Source organism: Mytilus galloprovincialis, chromosome 12, assembly GCF_965363235.1.
Source record: "Mytilus galloprovincialis chromosome 12, xbMytGall1.hap1.1, whole genome shotgun sequence".
Lineage (NCBI taxonomy): Eukaryota > Metazoa > Mollusca > Bivalvia > Mytilida > Mytilidae > Mytilus > Mytilus galloprovincialis.
Genome location: NC_134849.1, coordinates 51,454,379 through 51,480,463, shown reverse-complemented (window position 1 = coordinate 51,480,463; position 26,085 = coordinate 51,454,379). Strand labels below are relative to the sequence as shown.

General features: G+C 31.9%; 2 protein-coding genes across 4 annotated transcripts in view; one reads left to right on the top strand and one right to left on the bottom strand.

Annotated features, from left to right (window-relative positions):
• Window positions 1-26,085, bottom strand: part of LOC143054160 (cadherin-89D-like) — a 134,111-nt gene that overhangs the window by 30,761 nt on the left and 77,265 nt on the right. The window lies entirely within an intron of this gene.
• On the top strand, window positions 7,344-24,516 carry LOC143054158 (uncharacterized). The gene is made up of 8 exons (XM_076227073.1): window positions 7,344-7,362; window positions 9,047-9,135; window positions 10,682-10,828; window positions 13,329-13,463; window positions 15,538-15,681; window positions 17,168-17,302; window positions 19,375-19,518; window positions 22,276-24,516. Exons 2-8 carry the CDS (start codon window positions 9,087-9,089, stop codon window positions 22,332-22,334), a joined length of 813 nt encoding a protein of 270 aa, XP_076083188.1. The 5' UTR covers window positions 7,344-7,362; window positions 9,047-9,086; the 3' UTR covers window positions 22,335-24,516.

The following is a 26,085-nucleotide window of genomic DNA, read 5'->3' as shown; positions in this document are numbered from 1 at the left end:
ATAACCCATAAGAACCGGAAGCTAACTCAGATCCTCCTTACATCTTATCAGTTCATGCTTCTTATTTATAGATTATGTAAAACTACCTTTCAGACTTTCTATTCGAGATATTTCAGTAAGATTTTGACCAGTTTGTAAAATCACAAATTATCATACTCCAATAGTATATTGTAATACCTTGGCCGTGAATCGAACCGACCAACACGCTATTATGAGACCGCCAAAAAGTTGTATGATATGGAAAGCAAAAAATAAAAATTCCGATGCTTGATACGGATAACAAGTTTTTCTGCTCCTTTTTCTGATATTTTAGCTTATCAATAAAATTTGCAGCTGTGTACTTATGACAAAGGTGACGTGATGTTTACTAAAAAGTAAAAAGTGCTGCAACATTGCATCTTTCTGTCTCAAATTGGCCACCCGTCATAACTTTGTGTTGTTGTTTGGTTTCATATATTGTAATAATTGTTTGTCATTTAAAGAAGTTAACGTACATACGTGTATGTCTATGCTAGATTTATATACAACTTTTCTAGACATGCGAGCACACATTTGATAGAGACTGGACAATAGTTTAACGGAGTAGGTTCGTTAATGGCCAAATTAAGCCCAGATTATTAATTTCAATGTTTCAAGATAAAACAATGTTTTAAGTGGACGAAAAGACATGCGAGAAAGTTGAAAAAACCACGTGTGTCAAAGTTTTATTTACATCCGAAATACTAGTAGCTTTAAAACAGAAGAATTTTGAGAAATAGGACAAAAGCGTTCTAATTTCCATTACCTTAACGCCTTGGAAACATTGAGCACAGGCGTCAACAAATAAAATATCAAGTAAGATATGTAAAATGTCATAAAAAACATTATGTTAAACGATCTCTTTTGTCGACGCATGCTATTTGTTTCCCGTCAAAAGAATTAATTTAAATTTGTTTAAAGTAGTTTTTAGCGGATAATCGAAATTAGAGTTATTTGTGACATCATAAAAAGAACGCATTTATATAAATTTTCATAAATTTTTCATAATGTATCTGGTCATTGGCCTTTTTAGTGTTGTATGTTTTTTTTTTTTTTTTTTTTTTTTTTATTTTGGTTCTTTTATGTGTTTCGGTGTGTGTTGTCCAATTTGGCTGAATTTGCACACATTTTTGTTTAGGAGCCAGCTGCAGACCGGCTCCGGATGAGGGATTCTCTCGCTGTTTTGAAGAACCTTTGGTGGCCTTCAACTGTTTTCTGTCCTTTGGTCGCGTTGTTGTCGTCTCTTTGACACATTCCACGTTTCCATTCTCGATTTCACTAGCTATCTTTGAATATGAACTGGGTCTATAAATCCGAATCAAATTTAAGGTAGATTAAGAGCTCATTTTAGGGCCTTATCGAACCTTCTCCTTTGAGTGTATAACATCAATAAATATAATGTGCCATAAGACGACAACTGGCAAATGGAATATGAAACTTTTAAATATTTATATAGATATATATTTATCGCTAATTTACGAAATTTTCCTTTGATCTTAATGTCTGATAAGTTCCATTCTCAGCACAGTAGCATAATATGAATAATTATCCCTAGAAACTAAGGGCACACCTGCCGTTGTCAATGAAATTAACAACGTCGCCATAGGTAAATTATCAGATTATCATTGGTTATCTCAACTCGATTGCTTTTCTCACTTTCGCCGTATCGACTCAAGCGAGAAAATCAATCTCGTTGTGATAATCTATGTATACATATACAAGTCTAAATTGAAAACTCCGTTCAAACCTATGATTGCGTTGGATAGAAACCGCAATTTTTATACGTGTGCATGTCAAACAAATTTCGTTGTAGAAAGGTCTAAATACAGCACAAACAACATTTTCCAAAAGACCAAAAAAGTGAAGAAGTATATTTAAACAAAACGCATTTGACTAACAAGTCGAACAACTGATGTTCTTTTACCCTGCTGACTGCCATTGGCGATTTCCAAATAAAATTGATCACAAGATGTAACAAAATGGATCTTTATATAAATTTAATACTAAACAGAAAACAATTAACTTGTGGCCACGATGTTATGCCACAAACATAAGGTGTTAATATTTTTTTGTACACCAGATCCGGATTTCGACAATAAATGTCTCTTTAGTGATGTTAGGGATCGAAACGGTATTTTGAAGGCCATATAAAATGTACCCTCATTTTTAGATAAACTCTTCAATTTTAAGAGTCAATATAGGATGAACGGATCATATAAACCGGAGGGAAAACGAGAGGTCTTGTGGTTAAGATCACTGATTATGGAAAAGCTATCAAGTGTTATAGTACTGTTAGACAAAAATTCAATAGTAATAGAAAATCCTTAGTATTTTGAATAATTACATTGTATGAAAGAAACTTACCCAGGTAATTATTAAGTGTTAATTTCATAACATTTATCTGTTCATAATAAGAAAAAAGAGTCGACCAAACATTTTTCTTACGATTTACTACCATACCTCTCATATTGATAGAATACCTTCGGGAAGATGTTTGTATACAAATTACTGTTTAATAAGACGGTGTAATCAATCTTTCAACTGAGAAAAAAGTACAACTTGATATTTCTGAAAAAAATGTAAAAATTGTGATCATTAAACATTGTTAAAGTTCTTTTTGCTAGATTTGACCCACTGGTTGATATAACCTAATTGACTTTTTTTTTAAAAGGTACATAAAAAGCAACATTCATACAAGGCCAACTTTGCCTGAGAGAGCTGAAACCTTACTTTCTTTGTAATTTTAAAATTTATAAACGGACAATTTAAGAAAGGTTTGTTATAAATCATGTCAGTACCAATGTACTGACTACTGAGCTGATGCTATCTTTTGGGACTGATAGTCAACCATCAGCGGTATGGACCCACTTGGACGTTGCTTTTATTAGTGTCGTCAATAAAAAAACATTTACGTCACCTGAACATTGCATAGGTCTTTAAAACGTTTGGGACCAAATATTATTTAAACATTATTTATACATTTTTACTGTCTAATGTAATCACTTTTGTATCTTCGATTGTGGGAACAGAATAATTAAATCTTAATTCTATCAAACGAATATTGTATCCAGCAATAACCTAAGAATTGTTAGGAGAGTCAGCTGATTTGTGGTTTAGAAATGATAGTTTTAGGACGATTGGAAGAATGTTTGGGCGACTTTCATAGTTTATCGGTATTTGTTTGTCAATAATTACACGTCCGATGTTACTTCGGCGACTATGATTCATCGTCTTTTCAAAGATCTGAAATGCTGAATGATGGTTGTGTCAATCGTTAGTCATGTTTTGATTTCGTGTACACAAATATTCAATTTTCGTAGTTTTTATGCCCAATTTACGGGCATTATTTTGCCCCATTTATGGGCATTATAATTTCTGGTCTGTGCGTCCGTTCGTTCGTCCCTCCGTTCGTCCGTCCGTTCGTTTGTCCGTCCGTCTGTCCCGCTTCAGGTAAAGTTTTCTAGTTAAAGTTTTTGGTCGAGGTAGTTTTTGATGAAGTTGAAGTCCAATCCACTTGAATCTTAGTACACATGTTCCTTATGATATGATCTTTCTATTTTTAATGCCAAATTAGAGATTTTACTCCATTTTCACAGTCCACTGAACATAGAAAATGATAGTGCGGATGGTGCATCCGTGTACTATGGACACATTCTTGTTTTTTAATCTTATTTGGTCAATACTCGCATATAAATGTGGTCTCCCTTTGTATTTTCCTTTTTTTCCTTGTTGTCCTTGATAAACCGTGTTAATGTAATTTATACACTTTAATTGTCGGTCGGCTTTGATCTTGTACTGTTAGATGAAATAATTATATGTTGTTTATCCAAATTTGTTACATTTCTACAACAGATCTTCTATTTGTTTATGAAATTAAACTAAAATAACACTTAACTTGTACCGTTAAAGTAAAATAACCATATATGAATTATGCATAGATGATTCAAAGATAGGAAAGCCATGCGAGCTACCTGACTACTACTGCAATTTTATGATTATTACATCCTGTACATATTAATAGATTGTTATGAAAGAAGGACTCTTTTCAGTGTAATAAATTCAAATGATATGGTTATAGAAATTACTTAACCAATACATGTATAAATACTAAACTAAGTACTCTATGCATGATTTTTGACATTTATTAGGAATCCATAACATAAGATCGACAAAAAAATATTTCATTCATTGTAAACTTTCCCTGCTAATTATCCTTCGTGTTGTTTTGCAAACGTTAACCGGACTTAAAAACAACACAGATTCATGGAGTACACGCAAACTAAGTTAGATGATAGACATGAAATTGATCGATATATATATATATTTAAATTTCTATTTCTATGCCTTTCTATTTTTTAATTAAACTTTTTCATAACATTTGTAAATGATTTGGTATATTAAAATTTTTCTTTCTTTCTTTCTTTCAGAATCAATTAATGCTATCTAGCTCCCACATTTGTTAACCTTTTATTTCATCACGGTTTCCCCTTCTTACTTGCGCTGTGCGGTTGAAGTACTAACAAGAGGTCTTGTGGTTAAGATCACTGCTTATGGAAAACCTATCAAGTGTTAGTGTACTGTTAGACAATAATTCAATAGTATATTGATAGTAAGATTTTCATAAGACACATTCTTTTAAAAGAAAGTCCATGTACAAGTGTTTTTTTATAGTAAAACTAACCATTCAAGTATATAAAACATATTCAATTTATTTTTATTAAGTATAATATGACTTTCAAAAATCTAAATTTTCCTCGTTTATCGAATTAGATCGAAACATATGAGGAGATGTTTATAACATTTTCATTTTTATAAATTAGCGTCAAAATAATTGAACCCAAATTATTCATGACAGAGATGTCTCACCAGAATTACGAGTATGTTGTGTAACCACATTATTCCGTCTTTTAGTCTAGTCGAAATATGAAGATAGCCTAGATTGTGTCAACATTTTTCTACAAAAATTATCAAAAAGTATTACAGTTGTGCACCATCAGATATTTGCAGAGTTTCAAGCTGAGTCTCCAATTTGGTTTATGGAATGGATGATAAAGAGGGTAGATTATCTATGTCATCTGTATGTATCTCCATCGGTTTTCCCTCAATATTATAAAACGTACAGTGATTGCATTACTTTTTGAAAGATTTAAAGCATTTTTCTCATGTTAACCTTGCGTGGACTAAATCATATTAGTATTTGTATACTATAGAGGATATCTAGGTTGTGTCATCTGTAATTCCAACATTTTTCCTTCAATATTACTCAATTTTCGTACAGTAATTGCAAACAGATTGAAGCGTGTACCTAAAATTTCGGACAGATTTTCCTCCGGTTTCTCATATGAAGAATTCGGCAATTTTTACCATTGTATATATAAAATGTATCTAGTATGCGTCATCAATAAACATTTACCGTCAACATTATTCTATTTTGCATAGTTATTGACTACAGATTGAAGATATGCACCTTTTATTCTATTTTATATGCATCCTTTTTGAAACATACTCATTGTCATTGAATATTATAGCGGGTACATGTTTTGTTTATCTGTTACTCCAGCAATTTTCCGAATCACTTTCACTATCGAATTTTTCATTTTGCAGTAATTTTAAAGCAGAGACATAATATGCATAAGTAGCCTGCTCATCCCATTTCTTGCTTAGTGCATGCTTAGCGAATGCTTACATTTGTGTTTCCAATAGACAACTGGACATTCATCAAACATTGAAAGCTAAACTATTTGCAAAGTTGAAAAAATAAATAACAAAAAAAAACGACAATTAGCCAAATGTCTCTTGAGGCCATGGAACCACTGTTCTTACGCTAAGGTTGACCATATGCCCATTGATTATAAACGTATAAATTCAAGCTTTGCATCGACAGTGACATTAGAAAATTTTAACTTTTGATCGTATATAACTAAATCATCGCAACAGATAGAGAGATAGTACAATATATCTTGTATCTCTGATAGTTAATCGACGAGATGTAGGCAAACTTTGTTGTTGTCAATGTTCTGCAAAAGGATGCTTTTTTCTGTGAGACGTCGTCAAGCATGGTCTTCTTTGCATGTGACGTTGCAATAGTGTAATCAGAGGTTAGCAAGACAATGTTATGTAATAATTGAATTTGGACAAGTGAAGTTTTGAGTTTAGTGAAACTTCACGTTTTATTTTATTAAATGATCAACTTTGAATGCTGTATATGTACACTTGTTGGCATATTGTTTTACCCTTGTCTTTCCGTCTTGTCTACCATCTAACATAGAGTATATGCATGGTTTGTCAGGCTATCTCAGCCTCAAATGTCAGTATAGAACTTTTATAGTATGTTTGATGTAAGTTCATGTATCAAATGTGTGCAGATTTTTAGGACTTAAAAAAATGAAAAAATCATGAACTTTGTCATTATGCATGCAGGGTAGATGATTTGTCAAGCTAGATATTTGATATTATCGCTATTTTGTGCATTTTTCTTTTGATCTTTTTTTGTGATAATTTTCATATCGTGCTTCTCGCTTGAGATGGAAAAATTATCGCTAGAAACTAAGGAGGCCACGTGGCATTGCTAACGAAATTGACATTGAAATTGACAACGTCGTCATAGCCATAAAATAGCGATAAACAGATTATCATTGGTCATCTCAACTCGATTGCTTTTCTCACTTTCGCTGTACCAGCTCAAGCGAGAAAATCAATCTCGTTGAGATGATCAACGATAATCTATAATTATGCATGGTGTAAGTGAATAATACTAAAGAATTGTATATTATCTTGATTTTATTTTTCATTAAGTTTTACACTTATTACTGGATGTTGGACTATGTTTTTTATTTGCAAATTATTCATGAAATGCTTGCCCTTCTACAGCTTTCAAGCTATATCTTTTATACTATAAAGATTGTTAGTATGGATATATAATGTATGCAAATTGTCATGATTTTCTACAAAATTATGTGGAACTGTGTCATTTTTTGTGATATGATGCATGCCGGCATAAATGAAGTATACAGTCATCTCCTCTGATCGATTGTTTAATATTATGGCATAATTCATTGATTTGACGGGTGAATCAAATGTGTCTTTCAGAAGTAACCATATCAAATTTCCTTGTTTACTAAATTCAATAATGGCATAACTCTATTCATGCATACCGGGGAGGCATAACTTTGTTCTAGTTTTTACTTTTATCCTCGCATTTCAGCAGTTCATGGACGTTTTAAGGTTGAATTATGTCGTGGCTGTTTTCTATTGGTCACGAGTTTTGTATAAATTTTTGAACTTCAACATGCAGCTTGCATTTGGAAAAATCTATATGATACTTGTACATCAATCCAACTAAAAGTAAGTTTTAAATGTTCTTTTTAGTTTAAAGCTTTTATTTGATAGACACGTTTAAAATGAATTCGTTCACACATGATAAAACTTGAAAAGTAACGATTTTTTTTTCTTTTTTTTAATTTTCGAATTAATAATTTATTATTGTTTGCATAATATTTATATGGGATGCATTAGTAAGTAAAATAACTCCCATAAGATATCAGGTTTATAATATTGTATGCCAGATGCGTGAGCGTTCACAAAAGTCGAAAGTTGAAGAGCATTGAGGACCCAAAAGTCCAAAAGGTTTGCCAAATACTGCTAAGGTTATCTCTTCCTGGGATACAAAATTCCTTTGTATTTCGAATAATTCAAAGTTTTTGAAACTCAAATTTATTATTATTACCATATGAATGATAATACAGTCAATACGATTTCGCGAAGATTTTTAAGACTTGGAGAATGTTCTTGTTAACTTTTCAACTGATAAATTAATGTTCTTTAATGTGTTCATAATGAGCATAGAATTTTTACCTATTAGTGTACAGGCTCTTGTACATTCTGGATATTAGTCGACAAAAAAGCTTGTGGACTTTGACAATATTAATTATTACAATGTTTGAATACTTTTGACGTTTTGTATTCAAAATAGTAATCAATATGCCATGTATATATACTTGTAGAAAATAAACAAGTTTGGTACGAAGCGCGATCTTATTTGATGCGCAAATAAAACTCCATCGCGAAAATTACAATTATCGAAAATATATTTTCTACCCTTCTGGAGCACCTGAGATCACCCCTAGTTTTTGGTGGGGTTCGTGTTGTTTATTCTTTAGTTTTCTATGTTGTGTCATGTGTACTATTGTTTTTCTGTTTGTCTTTTTCATTCTTAGCCATGGCGTTGTCAGTTTGTTTTAGATTTATGAGTTTGACTGTCCCTTTGGTATCTTTCGTCCCTCTTTGCATAGTAGTAGCGAAAGCTTCAGAAAATAAGATCGTAATTTCATGAATAACAAATGCACTTACGCTTTAACTGATATAAGAAATATTGTATCATTGCGATTGAAATGATAGACAGATCATGAAAATTTAACATGTTTAACCGGAAATATATCTATCAAATATCTATTGCACATGACTTATGATCTCAACCTGAATGGATATTAGTTGACACATTATGACCACTTTGCAATGAAAACGATATTTCAAACGGTTGCTTTAAGTAAACGAATTTTTTTTAGAAAGCTGGAAAATTCATCAAATGTTATAAGGCCTATACTGTAAATATATTTTCGATAATTGTAATTTTCGCGATGGAGTTTTATTTGCGCATCAAATAAGATCGCGCTTCGTACCAAACTTGTTTATTTTCTACAAACTGTTAGCGCCGGAATTAGCAATGGTATTTATACCTTAACATCAACTAAGTATACCAGGCGCGCTTTTTGGTCTTCATCAAACTTACCAGTGGCGGTAGAATAAAAATAAAATTAGCACCTTATTAAAAAAAACGAAAAGGTCAAAATAATTATGTTTGGGAGAGGTATCATGGCATTTGCCTGTCATCGACATTCTCCAAGTTTGATAAGGATATGTCCATTTCAACATTATTTCCAAACTCTTAATATAAGCCATGGATACCTTCTGATATAGCTTTATTTAACTATTCTAGATTTTAAACATATGTCATATGTTTATCTTTTAGGTTTTATGCAGAATTAATTTGAAACATTATCACTATCAAAATGAAAATTTCCATAACGCTATTGGTGTTGTCTGTCATTAGTGGGATTGGTGAGTATTCTTTTTACCTCAGGCAAATATAAAAATCAGTTTTCAACAGTCTTGTCTTAAAAGGTATATGACATCGATATATATATCCTGTCTAATTTTATTGCTTCAAGCGGGATAACGACCCTTTCGCTAGTGAAATACAAATATATTTATTAAATTGAAAGCTGGCATATATAAACATCCATTCCTCTCAAATATATATAATACATCAGGAATTACAAATTGTTGGTGTGATCAAGCAAGGTTTTTTTAAACCTAATTTCATGTTTAGTGCGTCTGTTACACAAGGTGGATACATTGTAGGCATCGACAAAACCACAAGCTAAAACAATACACAAAAAAACATGGTCAAAAGAAACCCGATTAAAAGAAAAACAGCAGTTCACAAGTATTTAATTATGAGTTGTATTCGATAAGGTTGCACTCGGGCAAACGTTGACGACATTGTGCTTATCTCAATTTCAAAGTTATATGAGAGTATAAAGTAGTTTAAAAAAAAAAACAGTTGTCCCCACTTTAGACAAAGTGGCTGTTTAATTCGACCATTCTGATTTTTATTACCTTATAAAGTTTTACTTTCCAATCTGTTTGTAACGAGTGAACTTAATATATGTTATTGCATAAACACGTGTTGTTCGCAAGGAATCTGATGTCATAATGTTCCTCTTTGCTTAGTGTTTGTTATATGTTTGTGTTTTTTTTCTTTGAAAAGTATGGTGTTAGTAAACATTATTTTTAAAAGAATTTCTATATGCTTGTTTCTATTTTTCACGCATACGAATAAAAATTTCATATTTTGTTGTATAATCAAACTATAATATTGTTTCCAAATATTTTCTAAAAACATGTTATAGCAGGAATATTGTTTGCTGTAAAGAAGGGTGTTTTTCTAACACAAATATCCCAGATAGTCCATGTTACTCCAGCATCATGACAATGTAAACAAAATCATCAGTCAAAACCAACGATAAAATAGAACCGATCGGGTCATCTCCATCAATGTCGTTCGTTATATGAAAGCTAATAACCTGATCAATTCATTGACAAGGATTTAACAATTTACAATTATACCCGGATGTCAGTGGTCTTAAATGTAAGGTTACAACTCCGTAAGCAAACTCCGTACAGTGAACGTGTCCGTTCCGGAACTATGTTCCTTAAGTCCATCATTAGTGTAGAGTAGTATGCGGATCGTACCTGAAACTGCCGAGGAGTTTGCTCCCTAAGAACAATTGCATTTGATATGGTTCTTGTTTTTCGTTGTACAGGATTTTCAATGGTGGATTTAGAGTGGGTTAAGTTACTTTCCCCTTTATAAATATGCTAGATATTTTGTTTTAACAATTTTGTCGCAAAACGATTTTTTTTTATTAACCATTTAAAAAGATGCTTCATCATTTTTTTAGATCCTTCCATTTATCACCGTTTGCTTTCCCAAAGCTATTGATTTAGACCTGTGATGATGAAGATAAATTCTGCAGCATTTGAAATTTACTAGTATGTCTTTTATTAGAAATTCTGTTTTAGTTTTTTTTTACAATTCAAGCGTTTTCTACTGATGAATGCCATATATCACCGATTAACCGCGAAGAATGTGGATGGGCGGGAATTTCAGCAGAAACGTGTGAATCAAGAGGATGTTGCTTTGATTCTAGTATACATGGAGTTAAATGGTGCTTCAAGAAAGCTAACAGTAAGTAAATTGTCAATTTAACGCTCCAGAATTTAAAGAAATATCGGTTATTTCATAGTATGTATACTACAATATAATAAGATCATGCAACAGACTTGTATACATTTATCAGAAATTTGTCCAGGTCTGGTTCGAATCTGCCGCTGATCAAACCCTAGATAGTCCGCTATCGGTTTGATGACGTCATCATGAGACCACCGGAGCGGTCATTTTGATTAAATACGATTAAGTTATGTAAATGACAATTGAAAAGACATGAAAGATAAGATGTTCATTTAAGATTATGGTTACCTACAATTCTTACAAATCATTAACATTAAATGATTTTCTACCGGTAACCAATAGGACATTTTTAATACAAATTAGAGACGACTTCATAATTTTGTAACAAAAAAATAAAAAATAAAAATATTAATATACAAGTGGACATACGTATTTTCTGGCTACGTAAAAATTGTCAAAATAGGAAAAAGTTAGTCATAATGAGGGCATCCAAAACGTATAGCAAAAATTACTAGGCTTCTTCTTTCATAGCAAAGGCCTCACATTTCCATTCTCCGTGCCTCTTGCATGTGATCTCATGTGCTACTGGAGGGTCAGCAGGTTTTGGTTATGTTTTTTCTCCCCTATACCTCTTGTATGTTTCCGCCATCATGTTTGTTTTTCAAATTATTTAAATGATACAACATATACCATACATGCAATGATCAAACTGAGATGTTGGATATAGGTCTTTATCATAAAAACTAGGATGCAAAAATCCGTAGTAATAAGGTTTCTAAAAGTACCACCAAACTGCCAAATCAATCCGTGTATCTTTTTCTATCAGATGGAATTTTGATGATTATTTACTGTGTTTCGTCTTAAACTGTAATTCATAACAATACAGAAACAAGTCAGCTATTAAAAGGGCGCAAATGGCGGCTATAGGAATACGTACAACATGTAGATAACATTATTGTCGAAACATACACAGCATCAGTAAATATACTTTAATTGTCGAAATGTGTATATTTTGCAGTTAAGTGATAGCTAATGGTAATCCTACCTTTAGATCGATATCTCTACTGGTGAACTGTTAATTCCCGAGATTATCACCAAGACAGTAAGCAGTACCGCCTGAAAATTGGAATATTATTTTACTGCAATTTGTTGTTTTATTAAGAGTTTATCTCCCTCCGGCATAGAACTGATACTTTGTCCGCGTTTAGTTTTAGTTTTAACCAAAATATCCACTTCAAAATTAATAAGTTTAAATTTTTTGTCATATGCTTTTATCAGAAAAAATAATCATTCATTCTTTAATTTTAATCATTGAACTTGTTAATAGAGTAGAACGATTAGTTATAGAACATATACCTGATGCCGAGGTGAAACGATATTTGAGTGGTTTTATGTAGTCTAGGCCGCCAAAACATAGTACGGATATTCAAATGATCAAATACATGAAATAAGTATAAGAGTAATATTATGATTTTCTTCTATTTGACTCTTTGTGCAGCGCATGCTCATGGATGTATATAAATTAAAAAATTTATAATGTTATTCTCAAAAACTTCCGTGTATATTGTTTACGTCATAATACCCCATTGTTGGCTGCTTTAAAGTCTGAACTTGATTTAAAAGTTATTTTCTAAATATAATATGAGAATATCTACAATGTACATACATTTATTCAAAATAGAATCAAGTGATGTTTATCAGATTTCTCCCGTTAACATTAATTCATATCATATGATGAAAGATCATATTTGATGACTGTTGATACTCTTCCTAATGTATTCTCGATGGAGGACAATTTTGTTTATCCTTTCTTCAGAAGATATATAACCTCTTGGTATTAAACGACATCGACGTTCTCTGTAATACCATGATCATGTGATCATATATAAACGTCGACGTGTCATTTTCATGCTGGAGAAGAATAATTTTCTATTTTTGATGTCACTGACGAAAAACATCATGAACAGGAGACATAGACAATATAAGTATACTTGACACGCTACGATCTAAGGATAAGTCTGTCTTGGTGGGGTTCATGTGGCTCAGTATTTAATTTTCTAGGTTGTGTTTTATAAACTGTTTTTTGTCTTTTTTTCTTTTTCAGCCATGGCGTTGTCTGTTTATCGACTCATGAGTTTCAGTGTCCGTTTGTTATTTTTCACCTCTTTCTTAGAAACGGGAAAATGCGTGGTTCTACGAAATATAAGTTCATTTCGTATCAAATCCTTATATAGTTATTATTTCAATACACTTTTGTTGTCTTTATATTACAATTAAAAACAATTTGTTACCCATTTAATGTTATCATTTTGTTTTGTTTTTGAATAATTTAAAAACTGCTTTTGAACGTTCACCCTTTAAAATCCTCTTACTTCGGACGAGTAAATTTCTAACGTTTCAAAATGTGCGTTGTTGAAATCAGTCAGTTGACTGAGTGCGGATGATTACAGAATTACATTATTAACAAATTAACGCAATAACTTATATTTCTCTTAAGATGTTTGCCATGTTCCACCGATTTACCGAGAAGAATGCGGATGGGCTGGAATTTCAGCAGAAACGTGTGAATCAAGAGGATGTTGCTTTGATTCGAGCATTGTGGGAGTAAAATGGTGCTTCAAGAAAGCAAACAGTAAGTCAAGTTTTCAATTCAACCCTCCAGAATCTGTAGTTATATGGGTAATTTCATTATGTGTACAACAACATGACATAGATCAATACTATTTTTTTTCGAACTTATTTACCAATCACAGCATATTGTGTATGGTATGGAAAATAAAACCTAGCGGTCAAGTTTTATAGTTTTCTATCTAATTATTATTGTCCATCTATTTTTCGATTTGGATGATGATGAAACATACTGCCTGTCGATACACTTTATTGCCCAAACGTACATATAGCATCACCCAAGAGACATTTAAGGATGTTCGCTACTCTGTAATAAAATAACAAGCTTTTGAAAAGACTGTTCTGAATTGACTGTATGTAAATTCGAGATATAAAACATTCAAAATATGGCAGGAATTGATTCTCTCTAGATTTTTTATACATTTAACATTGGCACCTTTTTTCTTTAAAAAAACAATGAAAAAATAACAAGGATTTTATAAGATTTTCAAATATTGCCTTTTAAACTATATGTAATGAAATTATTAAAAGAAAAGTAGGGGTTAGCGGGCAAAATTTTTTAATGGCACTACATAGATAAAACCAGAGGATTCGAAATATCTGGCAAAAATTCAAAAAACAATCTTTAAGACGTTGATATCATTTTTATAAATAGAATGAAGGTGTATCTTTGATGACCTGGCAACACTCATCCCAATTTATGCGTAATGGAGGACATCGCGTTCTTCAGCGATGTTTTGAAGTACCCTGCAATAATATGGTCATTTAGATCATATCTTAATTTCAATCTCTTGTTGAAGAAGAAGTATGTTTTATACTGACGCCTGGTTTAACTGGCGTATTCTGAAATATCAAACTTCTGCTTGTATCTTTACGCAAACAACAGAATAAGTGGCCCAGTGTTTTCAAAGAGGGGGTATAAGGTATAAACGGTAAATATACTAAATAGGTTAATGAATTTAATATCTTTTTAATAATTATGTCTGAATCTTTCTGTATATGAATCATATTTTTGATCTTAATCATTGGGATAACTGTTCCAGCAAATCATATATGTAAATAATCAGTGTAATTGATATCAGTTCATATTATTTAAGTCAATGCTGGTCAATGATGGATACTTCCAATTGATCGCATTTAATGCGATAGTTATTAAATATACACATGTAGATAAGTTAATAAAATTAATACATGTACCGTTGATTATTTATTTCATCATTTTATGTGTCTAAATTTTTCTGCATTTGCATATTTTTGTCCTGAATCATTGGGGTAACTTTTCCAGCAAATCATATGAATACATACGGTAAAATATATATAGATATCCTTGAAGATCTGTTAAACAGTGAAACCGGTAGGATACTATGGAGGGTAATATGTAGAACATTATGAACATTTTGATATAGTAATAGACAAAATGTAAATATTCATATTGAATATAAATATTTAGTGCATTTTCAGCCTTAAATTTTTTTTTTCATATATATATATATATATATATATATATACCGGATATGGTGTATAAAAAAAAGTGCAGCTCATGTTTGTGGTTTACCATCTTTTCCACAAGTTTATTGTTTTCTGTTTGGTATTAAATTAATATTAAGATCCATTTTGTACTGGTGATCAATTTATTTGGCTATCGTCAATAGCAGTCATCAGGGTTTTAGAACATCAGTTGTTCGACCTGTTAGTCAAATGTGTTTTGTTAAAATATACCTTTTCACTGTTTTGGTCTTTTGGAAAATGTTGTTTGTACTGTACTCAGACCCCTCTACAACGGAATTTGTTTTACATCCACACGTACAAAAATTGCGGTTTTTATCCAACGCAGTCATAGGTTTGAACGTTGTTTTCAATTTAGATATATATAAAGAAGTCTAAATTGAAAAAAAAAACGATATATATATATATAAACAAGTCTAAATTGAAAACATCGTTCAAACCTATGATTGCGTTGGATAAAAACCGCATTTTTTATACGCGTGCATGTAAAACAAATTTCGTTGTAGAAAACAGTGAAAAGGTATATTTTAACAAAATATATATATATATATATATTGCTACCTGTTATTTAGGTCAATGTGAGGTGCTTCCAAACTATCGAAATGAGTGCGGATGGCCAGGAATTCCCCGAGAAACGTGTGAGGCTAGAGGCTGCTGTTTTAATTCCAACACACGGGGAACAAAATGGTGTTTCGAAACAGAAGAAAATGTTGATGGTAATTATGCTTGATAAATGATATTTATTCATTTACTTTTTTTGATTGCATGTTTTCAAAGATAAATGATATTTTGCAAATATCTAAATGCATTTTGCAAATATCTAAATGCATTTTGCAAATATCTAAATGCATTTTGCAAATATCTAAATGCATTTTGCAAATATCTAAATGCATTTTGCAAATATCTAAATGCATTAAACATCTTCAAATAAGAAACGGAAAGAATGACAAGAGAATAATAGTTAAGTGACTTGACATGAAACAATATAAGTATTAATCTAAGTCTAAAAAACGTGGAAATGCCAGACTGCTAAAATAGAAGAATTGCAATATAGAAAAAGACAAACAATAGTCCACTAACACTCGACAAAACCTGGACAGTGCATCTAAAAAACACAGAATGAACTCAATTATATTTTTACGGTGGTCAATTTTCTGTTTCAGAAGTAAGAACGGAATGCTTCTAATGTTAAATTCAGTGATGAATCAAGCCCTTTTCAATTTATTTTTACAGTTTGTTCTTATGTTGTACTATTAGACACCACTGTCCGATTTTAATAAGAGGGTTTGCTGCAAGCAGACATGTTTAATCACGCCACATTCTGTATGTGTCTGTGTCAAGTCAAGAGACTGTTAATCAGTGGTTGTCGTTAGTTGCTGTATAGCATATTTATTTTACGGTTATTGTTTTGTGCATAAATCAGGCCGTTAGTTTTCTCTCGAAGTCTGTTATGGCTAACTATGCGACATGGGTTTTACTTTTTGTTGAAGGTCATACGGTGACCTATAGTTGTTAACTTCTATGTCATTTGGTCTCTGGTGGAGAGTTTTCTCATTGGCATTATACCACATCTTCTTATTTTTTTATGAATGAACGGTACATGTCCGGATTTTGATTACGACTTAGGCAACACATCAACAGGCCCATATCCGAACTCGATATTCGATAAAACTAAATAAACTCACCAAAAATACCAGGCTACAAATTGTGTTCGCCAGATGCGCTATTCGTCTACAAAATGACTCACCAGTCATGCTCGAATAAAAAGAGGTTAAAAAAGGCCAAATAAACTACGAAGTTGAAGAGTATTGAGAACACGAAATATATATGTTTGAGGATACTTGATTTTGTTGATTTTTCACCTCTTTCTTAGAAACGGGAAAATGCGTGGTTCTACGAAATATAAGTTCATTTCGTATCAAATACTTATATAGTTATTATTTCAATACACTTTTGTTGTCTTTTTACTGCAATTAAAAACAATTTGATACCCATTTAATGTTATCATTTTGTTTTGTTTTTGAATAATTTAAAAACTGCTTTTGAATGTTCACCCTTAAAATCCTCTTACTTCGAACGAGTAAATTTCTAACGTTTCAAAATGTGCGTTGTTGAAATCAGTCAGTTGACTGGGTGCGGATGATTACAGAATCACATATCCATTATTAACAAATTAACGCAATAACTTATATTTCTCTTAAGATGTTTGCCATGTTCCACCGATTTACCGAGAAGAATGCGGATGGGCTGGAATTTCAGCAGAAACGTGTGAATCAAGAGGATGTTGCTTTGATTCGAGCATTGTGGGAGTAAAATGGTGCTTCAAGAAAGCAAACAGTAAGTTTTCAATTCAACCCTCCAGAATCTGTAGTAGTATGGGTAATTTCATTATGTGTACACCAACATGACATAGATCAATACTAATTTTTTCGAACTTATTTAACAATCACAGCATCTTGTGTATGGTATGGAAAATAAAACCCAGCGGTCAAGTTTTATAGTTTTCTATTTAAATATTAATTGTCAATCTATTTTGGAATTTGGATGATGATGATACATACCGCCTGTCGATAAACTTTATTGCCAAAATGTACATATAGCATCAGCCAAGAGACATTTAAAGATGTTTGCTACTCTGTAATAAAATAACAAGCTTTTGAAAAGACTGTTATGAATTGACAGTATGTAAATTCGAGATATAAAACATTAAAAATATGGCAGGAATTGATTCTTTCTAGATTTTTTATACATTTAACATTGGCACCTTTTTTCTTTAAAAAATAACAAGGATTTTATAAGATTTTCAAATATTGCCTTTTAAACTATATGTAATAAAATTATTAAAAGAAAAGTAGGGGTTAGCGGGCACAATTTTTTAATGGCACTACATAGATAAAACCAGAGGATTCGGAATATCTGGCAAAAATTCAAAAACAAAAGAAGCAAACATCCTTAAGACGTTGATATCATTTTTATAAATAGAATGAAGGTGTATCTTTGATGACCTGGCAACACTCATCCCAATTTATTCGTAATGGAGGACGATATGTTGGTTCTTTCTTTGAAACGTTTATAACATCGCGTTCTTCAACGATGTTTTGAAGTTCCCTGCAATAATATGATCATTTAGATCATATCTTAATTTCAATCTCTTGTTGAAGAAGAAGTATGTTTTATACTGACGCCTGGTTTAACTGGCGTATTCTGAAAAATCAAACTTCTGCTTGTATCTTTACGCAAACAACAGAATAAGTGGCCCAGTGTTGTCAACGGTTAACCTTTTTCATTTATTACATAAATTTGTTGAAGATACCAATTTAAATTGCTTAATTTTTTTAGGGATGTATAAGTACCAAGCCACGTACTTCTAGTTATACTTAGTCAAAAACTATTATTACATTTTAACGGCCGTTTGTTCGCGATATTTAAATATTCAGACTCTGTTGTAGCTACTTTACTCTGTCAATTTCAAATATTTTAAAATTTAGATCCTTCAGTGCTGTCTATTTGGTAATTTTACAGACGTTATCATGCTTATACATGTTATACCATCATAATTGTCGTTCCCGTTAAAGTTTTAGAATTGTGCTGGTTCAAATTGCACATTATTATTTGTATTTAAAGCATATATGTGAGCTCTCTGTTGGAATAAGCCATATAACCTATGTCATGTTTAACAAATTTTTAGAATGATGCAAGCTTCTTAACTGATGTTCGGTTTGACTTTTTTTATTGTATAAATTTCAAGATTTAGTAAAAGTTTAATTTAAGAAGACTTAAAGATGATTCATTTAACATCAGAATCTGACTGACGCAGGATATCTGTTATCCGAAATATTTCTAAATAATTACATTTATAGTTACCTTTTATGTATTTGGAGTTGTTGTGTACACTTTTTTAGGCGTTTATATATATATATATATATATACAGAACATGGATATATACATATCGTTGTTTTCAATTTAGACTTGTTTATATATATATATATATATATGGGTTGATGTTTAGACGAGTTGTATATACATTATGTACACAGCCATGTATCAACATCATTGATGGCGATCCGATGGATACATCTGTTGTAGAGTTGTCACTGACTCAGACGTACTTATAAATATAATTATTTTCTGTGACTGTATATTACATTAATTTGTAGGATCCTTTACTATAGATAATTTAGCTGATCTGTAACAATAACATCTTCATGCCTTATATATCATGTACTGTAGTACGCCGCTAGATTAAAACTGACGAGGAAAGGTAACACACGGCCAGCGAAAGCTCTTTTTTTGAGAGCTCAGGTGGTGGTGTGGTCTAGCGGGACGGCTGCAGTGCAGGCGATTTGGTGTCACGATATCACAGTAGCATGGGTTCGAATCCATATATATATTGCTAACTTTTATTTAGGTCAATGTGCGGTGCTTCCAAACTATCGACATGAGTGCGGATGGCCAGGAATTTCCCGAGAAACATGTGAGGCTAGAGGCTGCTGTTTTAATTCCAACACACCGGGAACAAAATGGTGTTTCGAAACAAAAGAAAATATTGATGGTAATTATGCTTGATAAATCATATTTATTCATTTACTTTTTTTGATTGCATGTTTTCAAAGATAAATGACATTTTGCAAATATCTAAATGCATTAAAGATCTTAAGTATTTTTTAAATAAGAAAAGGAAACAATGACAAGAGAATAATAGTTAAGTGACTTGACATGAAACAATATAAGTATTGATTTAAGTCTTAAAAAACGTGGAAATACCAGACTGCTAAAATAGAAGAATTGCAATATAGAAAAAGACAAACAATAGTCCACTAACACTTGACAGAACATGGACAGTGCATCTAAAAAAACACAGAATGAACTCAATTATATTTTTACGGTGGTCAATTTTCTGTTTCAGAAGTAAGAACGGAATGCTTCTAATGTTAAATTCAGTGATGAATCAAGCCCTTTTCAATTTATTTTTACAGTTTGTTCTTATGTTGTACTATTAGACACCACAGTCCGATGTTAATAAGAGGGTTTGCTGCAAGCAGACATGTTTTACCACGCCACATTCTGTATGTGTCTGTGTCAAGTCAAGAGACTGTTAATCAGTGGTTGTCGTTAGTTCCTGTATAGCATATTTATTTTACGGTTATTGTTTTGTGCATAAATCAGGCCGTTAGTTTTCTCTCGAAGCCTGTTATGGCTTACTATGCGACATGGGTTTTACTTTTTGTTGAAGGTCATACGGTGACCTATAGTTGTTAACTTCTATGTCATTTGGTTTCTGGTGGAGAGTTTTCTCATTGGCATTATACCACATCTTCTTATTTTTTATGAATGAACGGTACATGTCCGAATTTTGATTACGACTTAGGCAACACATCAACAGGGCCATATCCGAACTCGATATTCGATAGAACTAAATAAACTCACCAAAAATACCAGGCTACAAATTGTGTACGCCAGATGCGCTATTCGTCTACAAAATGACTCATCAGTCATGCTCGAATAAAAAAAGGTTAAAAAGGGCCAAATAAACTACGAAGTTGAAGAGTATTGAGAACACGAAATATATATGTTTGAGGATACTTGATTTTGTTGATTCAACATATTCTGCATACAAACTATTTTGTGTTTGATAAATTAAAACACAAATAAATATATTCTACAATATATGTACCAGCCTTTTGGAGAGGTTTTTTTAAATCGAAAAAGGGGTCTGAGCCTCCCTCCTCCACCACACACATACACACACACACACACACACACACACCTGGATCCGCTAATGTGTACAATTAAGAGTACTCATGATCCTGCATACTGTCGATACCTTTTTCTTATAATTTGGCATTGTACAAGATTGTGCTTTGAACTAGCTTCCAGCATCTGACCGTCCTCTTACATCGGTGCATTGTGTCTATTGTTTTAATGTTAGTTGTTTTGTTTGCATCATACCGATCTATTTGAATACTGTCCCAGATAAAGGGGTTGGGAAAGAGGAGGCTGATGAACGTTCTTACTCATGTTTAACCCTGCAACAGTCATTATATTCCTGTCCCAACTCAGGAAATTATGATTCGGCGGTTGTCGCTGTTTCATGTCTGCCATATTCGGTTTTTTTTTTCGTAAATTGTATTGTTATAAATAAGGCCGTTAGTTTTTTCGTTTGATTTTTTTTTTCACATATATCATTCGGGGCCTTATATAGTTAATGTATGGTGACGGTTTCTCTCATTCTTAAAGACAGAACGGTGACCTATAATTGCTTATCTCAACGTTATTTGAACTACGGCGAATTGATGTTTCATTGTTAATCATACAACATATCTTATTTTTATATTACCCGGTAAAGGAAATTTGTGACCCATAAAAACATTACATGTCCCCTTAGAATCTTATCCCCCTGTTTCATCATCACAGAAATCATCATGGTAATCACAAGCTCTATAGACATACAGGTGCTGCCTATTTTTTTACATGTATCAAATGAGAATTCACAATTGATAAAATTAACATACTTAACATTTATAATAATTCATATGATTTGTACCTCCTGACTTTGGTTCTTTCGATTGTATTACCCTAATTCTGGATTGAAAATATAAATTATATCAAATTTGCAGATAATCCAGTCTTTTTTCCTATTTGGCTCTAAAACTGAGGTTGTCTGCTAAAAAACTTCCTTTGGCGGATATTCACAAAAACAATGTATGTTGTGTAATTCTCAGGCAAATTGCTGAAAATTTGACTTTTTACGAAATGGGTTTATGAAATAATCATGTTTGAAAAAAAACCTTAGCCTGAAACTTTAGAAAGCAAGTGAGATAAAAGTTATTTATCCTAAAAGTGCAACATGCAAGGTGGTTCTCTATATGCGGACAAACCATTAAAAATTTCTTCTACGATTGTCCATAGCAATTATACTACATTACACTTACACTACCGGTCAAACTGAAAAGGCCGAAAGTTTTCAAAGTAGACAATGTTCATTTGTATACAAACAGAAGACAACAAACATGTACAATTCACCTACATGCGGACATATTGTTGATGCAACTTAGGAATTGGTATATTTGAGTTTCAATTTTAGGGGCATGTATAATCCTATTGTAATAGTTGTCCTCATGCTAAACCAATAGGGCCGCTATTCAAATTAGCACAGTACCCCCAAATTATGCCAAATGACGGCTTAATAAATAAATTATCAGTCTTGATTAAAAAATAAATTTAAAAAAAAAAAATACGACAATGTAACTGAATACTTCAATGTTAATACAAATGATACATTCATTGTTATTTTTTTTTACTATTTCAGAAACCGAAAAGAGTGACATAGAAGAAGAAAGGAGAAGAAGATTGAAAATTGAATATTAAAATGAATATAATCAACTGTTGAATATAGTCCATATAAACTTAACGATATTGCTTTGATAAAAACATGTAGCATTAAACATAACTATACATTTTGTTTTTAATACGCAGGGCATGGTTACGTCATGTCTGTTCAGAACAAATATGCATTTTTCAGGCTTATGGAGGTATAATGTCAATTGTGAGAAAGATGTTTTTACAATTATATATGTAACGTTACCACAAATTATGTATGGGGACACACGTGTTTATTTCTACATTCAATTTAGAGTATGTCTGTGTTAAAGAATCAGATATGAAATATTAGTTTAAGTTTCCGCAATAAGAATTAATTGTATTGTTCAGCAACATGAAGTTTGGTACTTTTTATATGTATTCACATTCATCTGCTTCTTTAAAACATTAAATGTTATCAGACCATTTTAGTCCATTTTGTTGTACATGCATATAACTTTTTCTTATTACTATCATTTTGTCAAGACCTATCAGTAATATATTAATACCATAATACTTACTGAAAATCTTTTTCTACTGTTTTTGTACATGTATATCTTTTATATTGCACCATTCATGTGATATGTATCGCTTGGCAAATAAATAAATAAATTACTTAAGAAGGGGCAAGATCTTTTCTGTTGAGGTGTTTTAGGCCTGCTTAAACTTTTGTTAACTATTATTTTGAAATATATGTGTTGTTAACTCTTATTGACTACTTAGCTGTTACCTGTTTTCTTAAAATTGACATTGTTGTTAACTGTTATTAAGAAAAAAAATGACCCCTGTTAACAGTTTTTTTTTTATTTTTTAATTCACTGTTTTCTGTTTTTTTCATTTAAGATAATATAAATTGCTCTTATCGGTTATCAGTATTTTACTGCTATCTGTTTGAGCAAAATCAAAAATTGTTAACCTGTTAGTGGACCCCCTCATCACTTAAGGATGAAGTCGGGTGAAATTCAAAAAATCTTAAATCTGCAATTGATTAGAGGAAAATTAGTTAAGGAACACAATAAGCTTAAAATATTGATAGATTATAAAACTACTTTTCCAGATATTTGATTTTTTTTTTTAATGTCGACAAAATGCCGACTCAGACTTTTACTTTCTATTAGCGTTGACATTATTTTGGTCTCAAATCGCAAGAAAAGAAATCTAGAAATTGCTTACATTTTGATAATGACCTTTTATGAGCTATTGAATCCTATGAAAAGAAAAATGGGTGATATGGGGCAACATATTTTACCCTTTATCGTAGGAAAAAACCCAGGAAGTCCGAACATCTGACAAAAATTCCTAAATCTGACTTAAATCAAATTCATTCCAAATATTGAATATTAAATAAACTCATCATAGCAATCAGGATAACAATTTTGTTTGACAGACGCGAGTTTTGTTATCAAAAGACTATTCAGTGACGCTTAAATAAAAAAGAGCCAAAAAAAGTACGAAGTTGAAGAGCATTGGGTACCAAAAATTCCGAAAGGTTTTGCCAAATACTATCAGGTATTCTTTTCCTGGGATAGAAAATCCTTAGCCAGTTATTATTTCGACCAAAATCAGTTTTACGAGACTTTAATTTGGATTGAGCTTTTTCTCTTTTCTAATGGGAAGGCTTTTTTTCTTAAGTTTAATCGATGCAAGTTAGAAAATGATGTCTTACTTCACGATTCATTTGCGAGATCAAGTTCCCTCCTTGCTGTGATAAGTTTTATGTTATATACTATGTGATCATAAACAAAGTTTTGCAACTAGTATTTCAAGAATTAAATGAAATCCCTGCAATTTTTGTTTAACCTTAGAAAATATTAGATTTGGAAGAATTAGGTTTTGATTTTGCAACATTAAAAAATATGTGTGATTTATGGACCTGTTCATTCGTATCCCCTTTCAGAAATGCTTTTTGTATCAGATTTATTTGAAGTTATGGCTGACACCACTTCAACAGTTTGGTCCGTTTTCTTTTCAAGCCACATTTCAAACATTATTATGTAATGAAAGTTTATTGTATAACACATATTATTAATTTTCCCAGTGATATACTTTACTCTCAATATATTCACCATAACATATGAACAGACAAACATAAGAGTACACATGGTACAGTTACTAGTATACACATTTCATATAGATATAGTCTTAATATTATATAGTGTATTCGAATCAAATAAAATGTCTTTTCATTCTTTTATTGTCTCCATTTACTGTAGTTTTTCTATATTTATTTTTCATAAATAGTTATTGTTATGATTAGTTTGTACGTTTCATCAATGTCACAAACTGGTTTGAATATTTACTGTTTAGTTTGACAACTGAACTGTCTCGTTTATTGATGTGTTTGAGCTTTTGATTTTGCCATTTGATAAGGGACTTTCCGATTTTGCCATTTGATAAGGGACTTTCCGATTTTGCCATTTGATAAGGGACTTTCCGATTTTGCCATTTGTTAAGGGACTTTCCGATTTGAATTGTCCTTGGTGTTCGGTATTGTTGTTATTTTACTTTATACAATATAACCAAGGTGTTGGCTATGCTATGTTTAATGTCCAGCGACAAATATTGCATGAACATTCAAGACAATAAAACACACAATGTGTTATAAAAAATCGTATTTTTAATTGCTAGCTGACAAGGTTACAATCCGGGGAAATGCTTGTGTCATCTGATCCGTACAAATTATTTTGATTTATAGCCGACAACAGCCTTTGAGAGTATTCTCAGATCTGAACTATGTGTCTTTTTTGTTGTGAGGGATGTATAAATTCCCTGCCACATCCGGTCTGTGTTTTGTTAGATGTTTTTTCTACTTTGTACCGATCTAATGAGTGATAAACCCTTTTCAACGTTTGTTCTTATGTTGACATTAGTTGTACTGTTACACCACTGTCCGAGTTTAGTGGGAGGGTTTGGTGCCAGTAAACATGTTAACCCCGCCACATTCTGTATGTGACTGTCCCAATTCAGGAACCTGTAGTTCAGTGATTTTCGTTGGTTTATGTCTGTCATATTTATTTTTCGTGAATTGCTTTGTAAACATTAGGCCGTTAGTTTTCTTAATTGAATTGTTTTTCATGTCGGGACCTTTTAAACGACAATACGATATTTATTTTCTCATTGTTAAAGGCCCTACGGTTGCCTATTATAGATAACATCCGCCTTATTTTAACTTTGGTAGATAGTTGTCTCATTGACAATCATACCTCATCTCCTTATATATTTTTTTTTGCTCCAGGCCTTGCGTTCTAAGAGGACAAGCCGGACGAAACAGTGTATACGGTTAAACACAAATCTCCGCACCACTCAATGTGAGCTCTCTGCCACGAAACCACCGATATGGTTTTATACGTTAGCATATGATAATTTATAAATTGACCACTACATAAACATTAGTTTCTTTTCCTTGTTATCATATTGGTTCTTCATAATACAGGTATTAATTTTTTTAATACATTCATTATACAGGGACTGTATTTTTTTTCATTTGGATGAAAATGCCGGTATTTGTTAGGATCAATGAATAAATGAAACAAAAACGATGTTTTCGTCTCTCATTGGTAAGGGGAAAAAGAATATTTATAAAGGCTGACATTTGATTCACAGAATCCAAAAAAATACGGATATTTTCACTAAAACATAAACAGTAAAAGTCCAATAGGTTGTCCGATATGCGTGTAAAAAAAGTCAATAAGCTGGTAAATTCAAAATGTAAACTTAAATGGACTCGACATGATTAAAAGTTTGACCTATTGTGTGGACC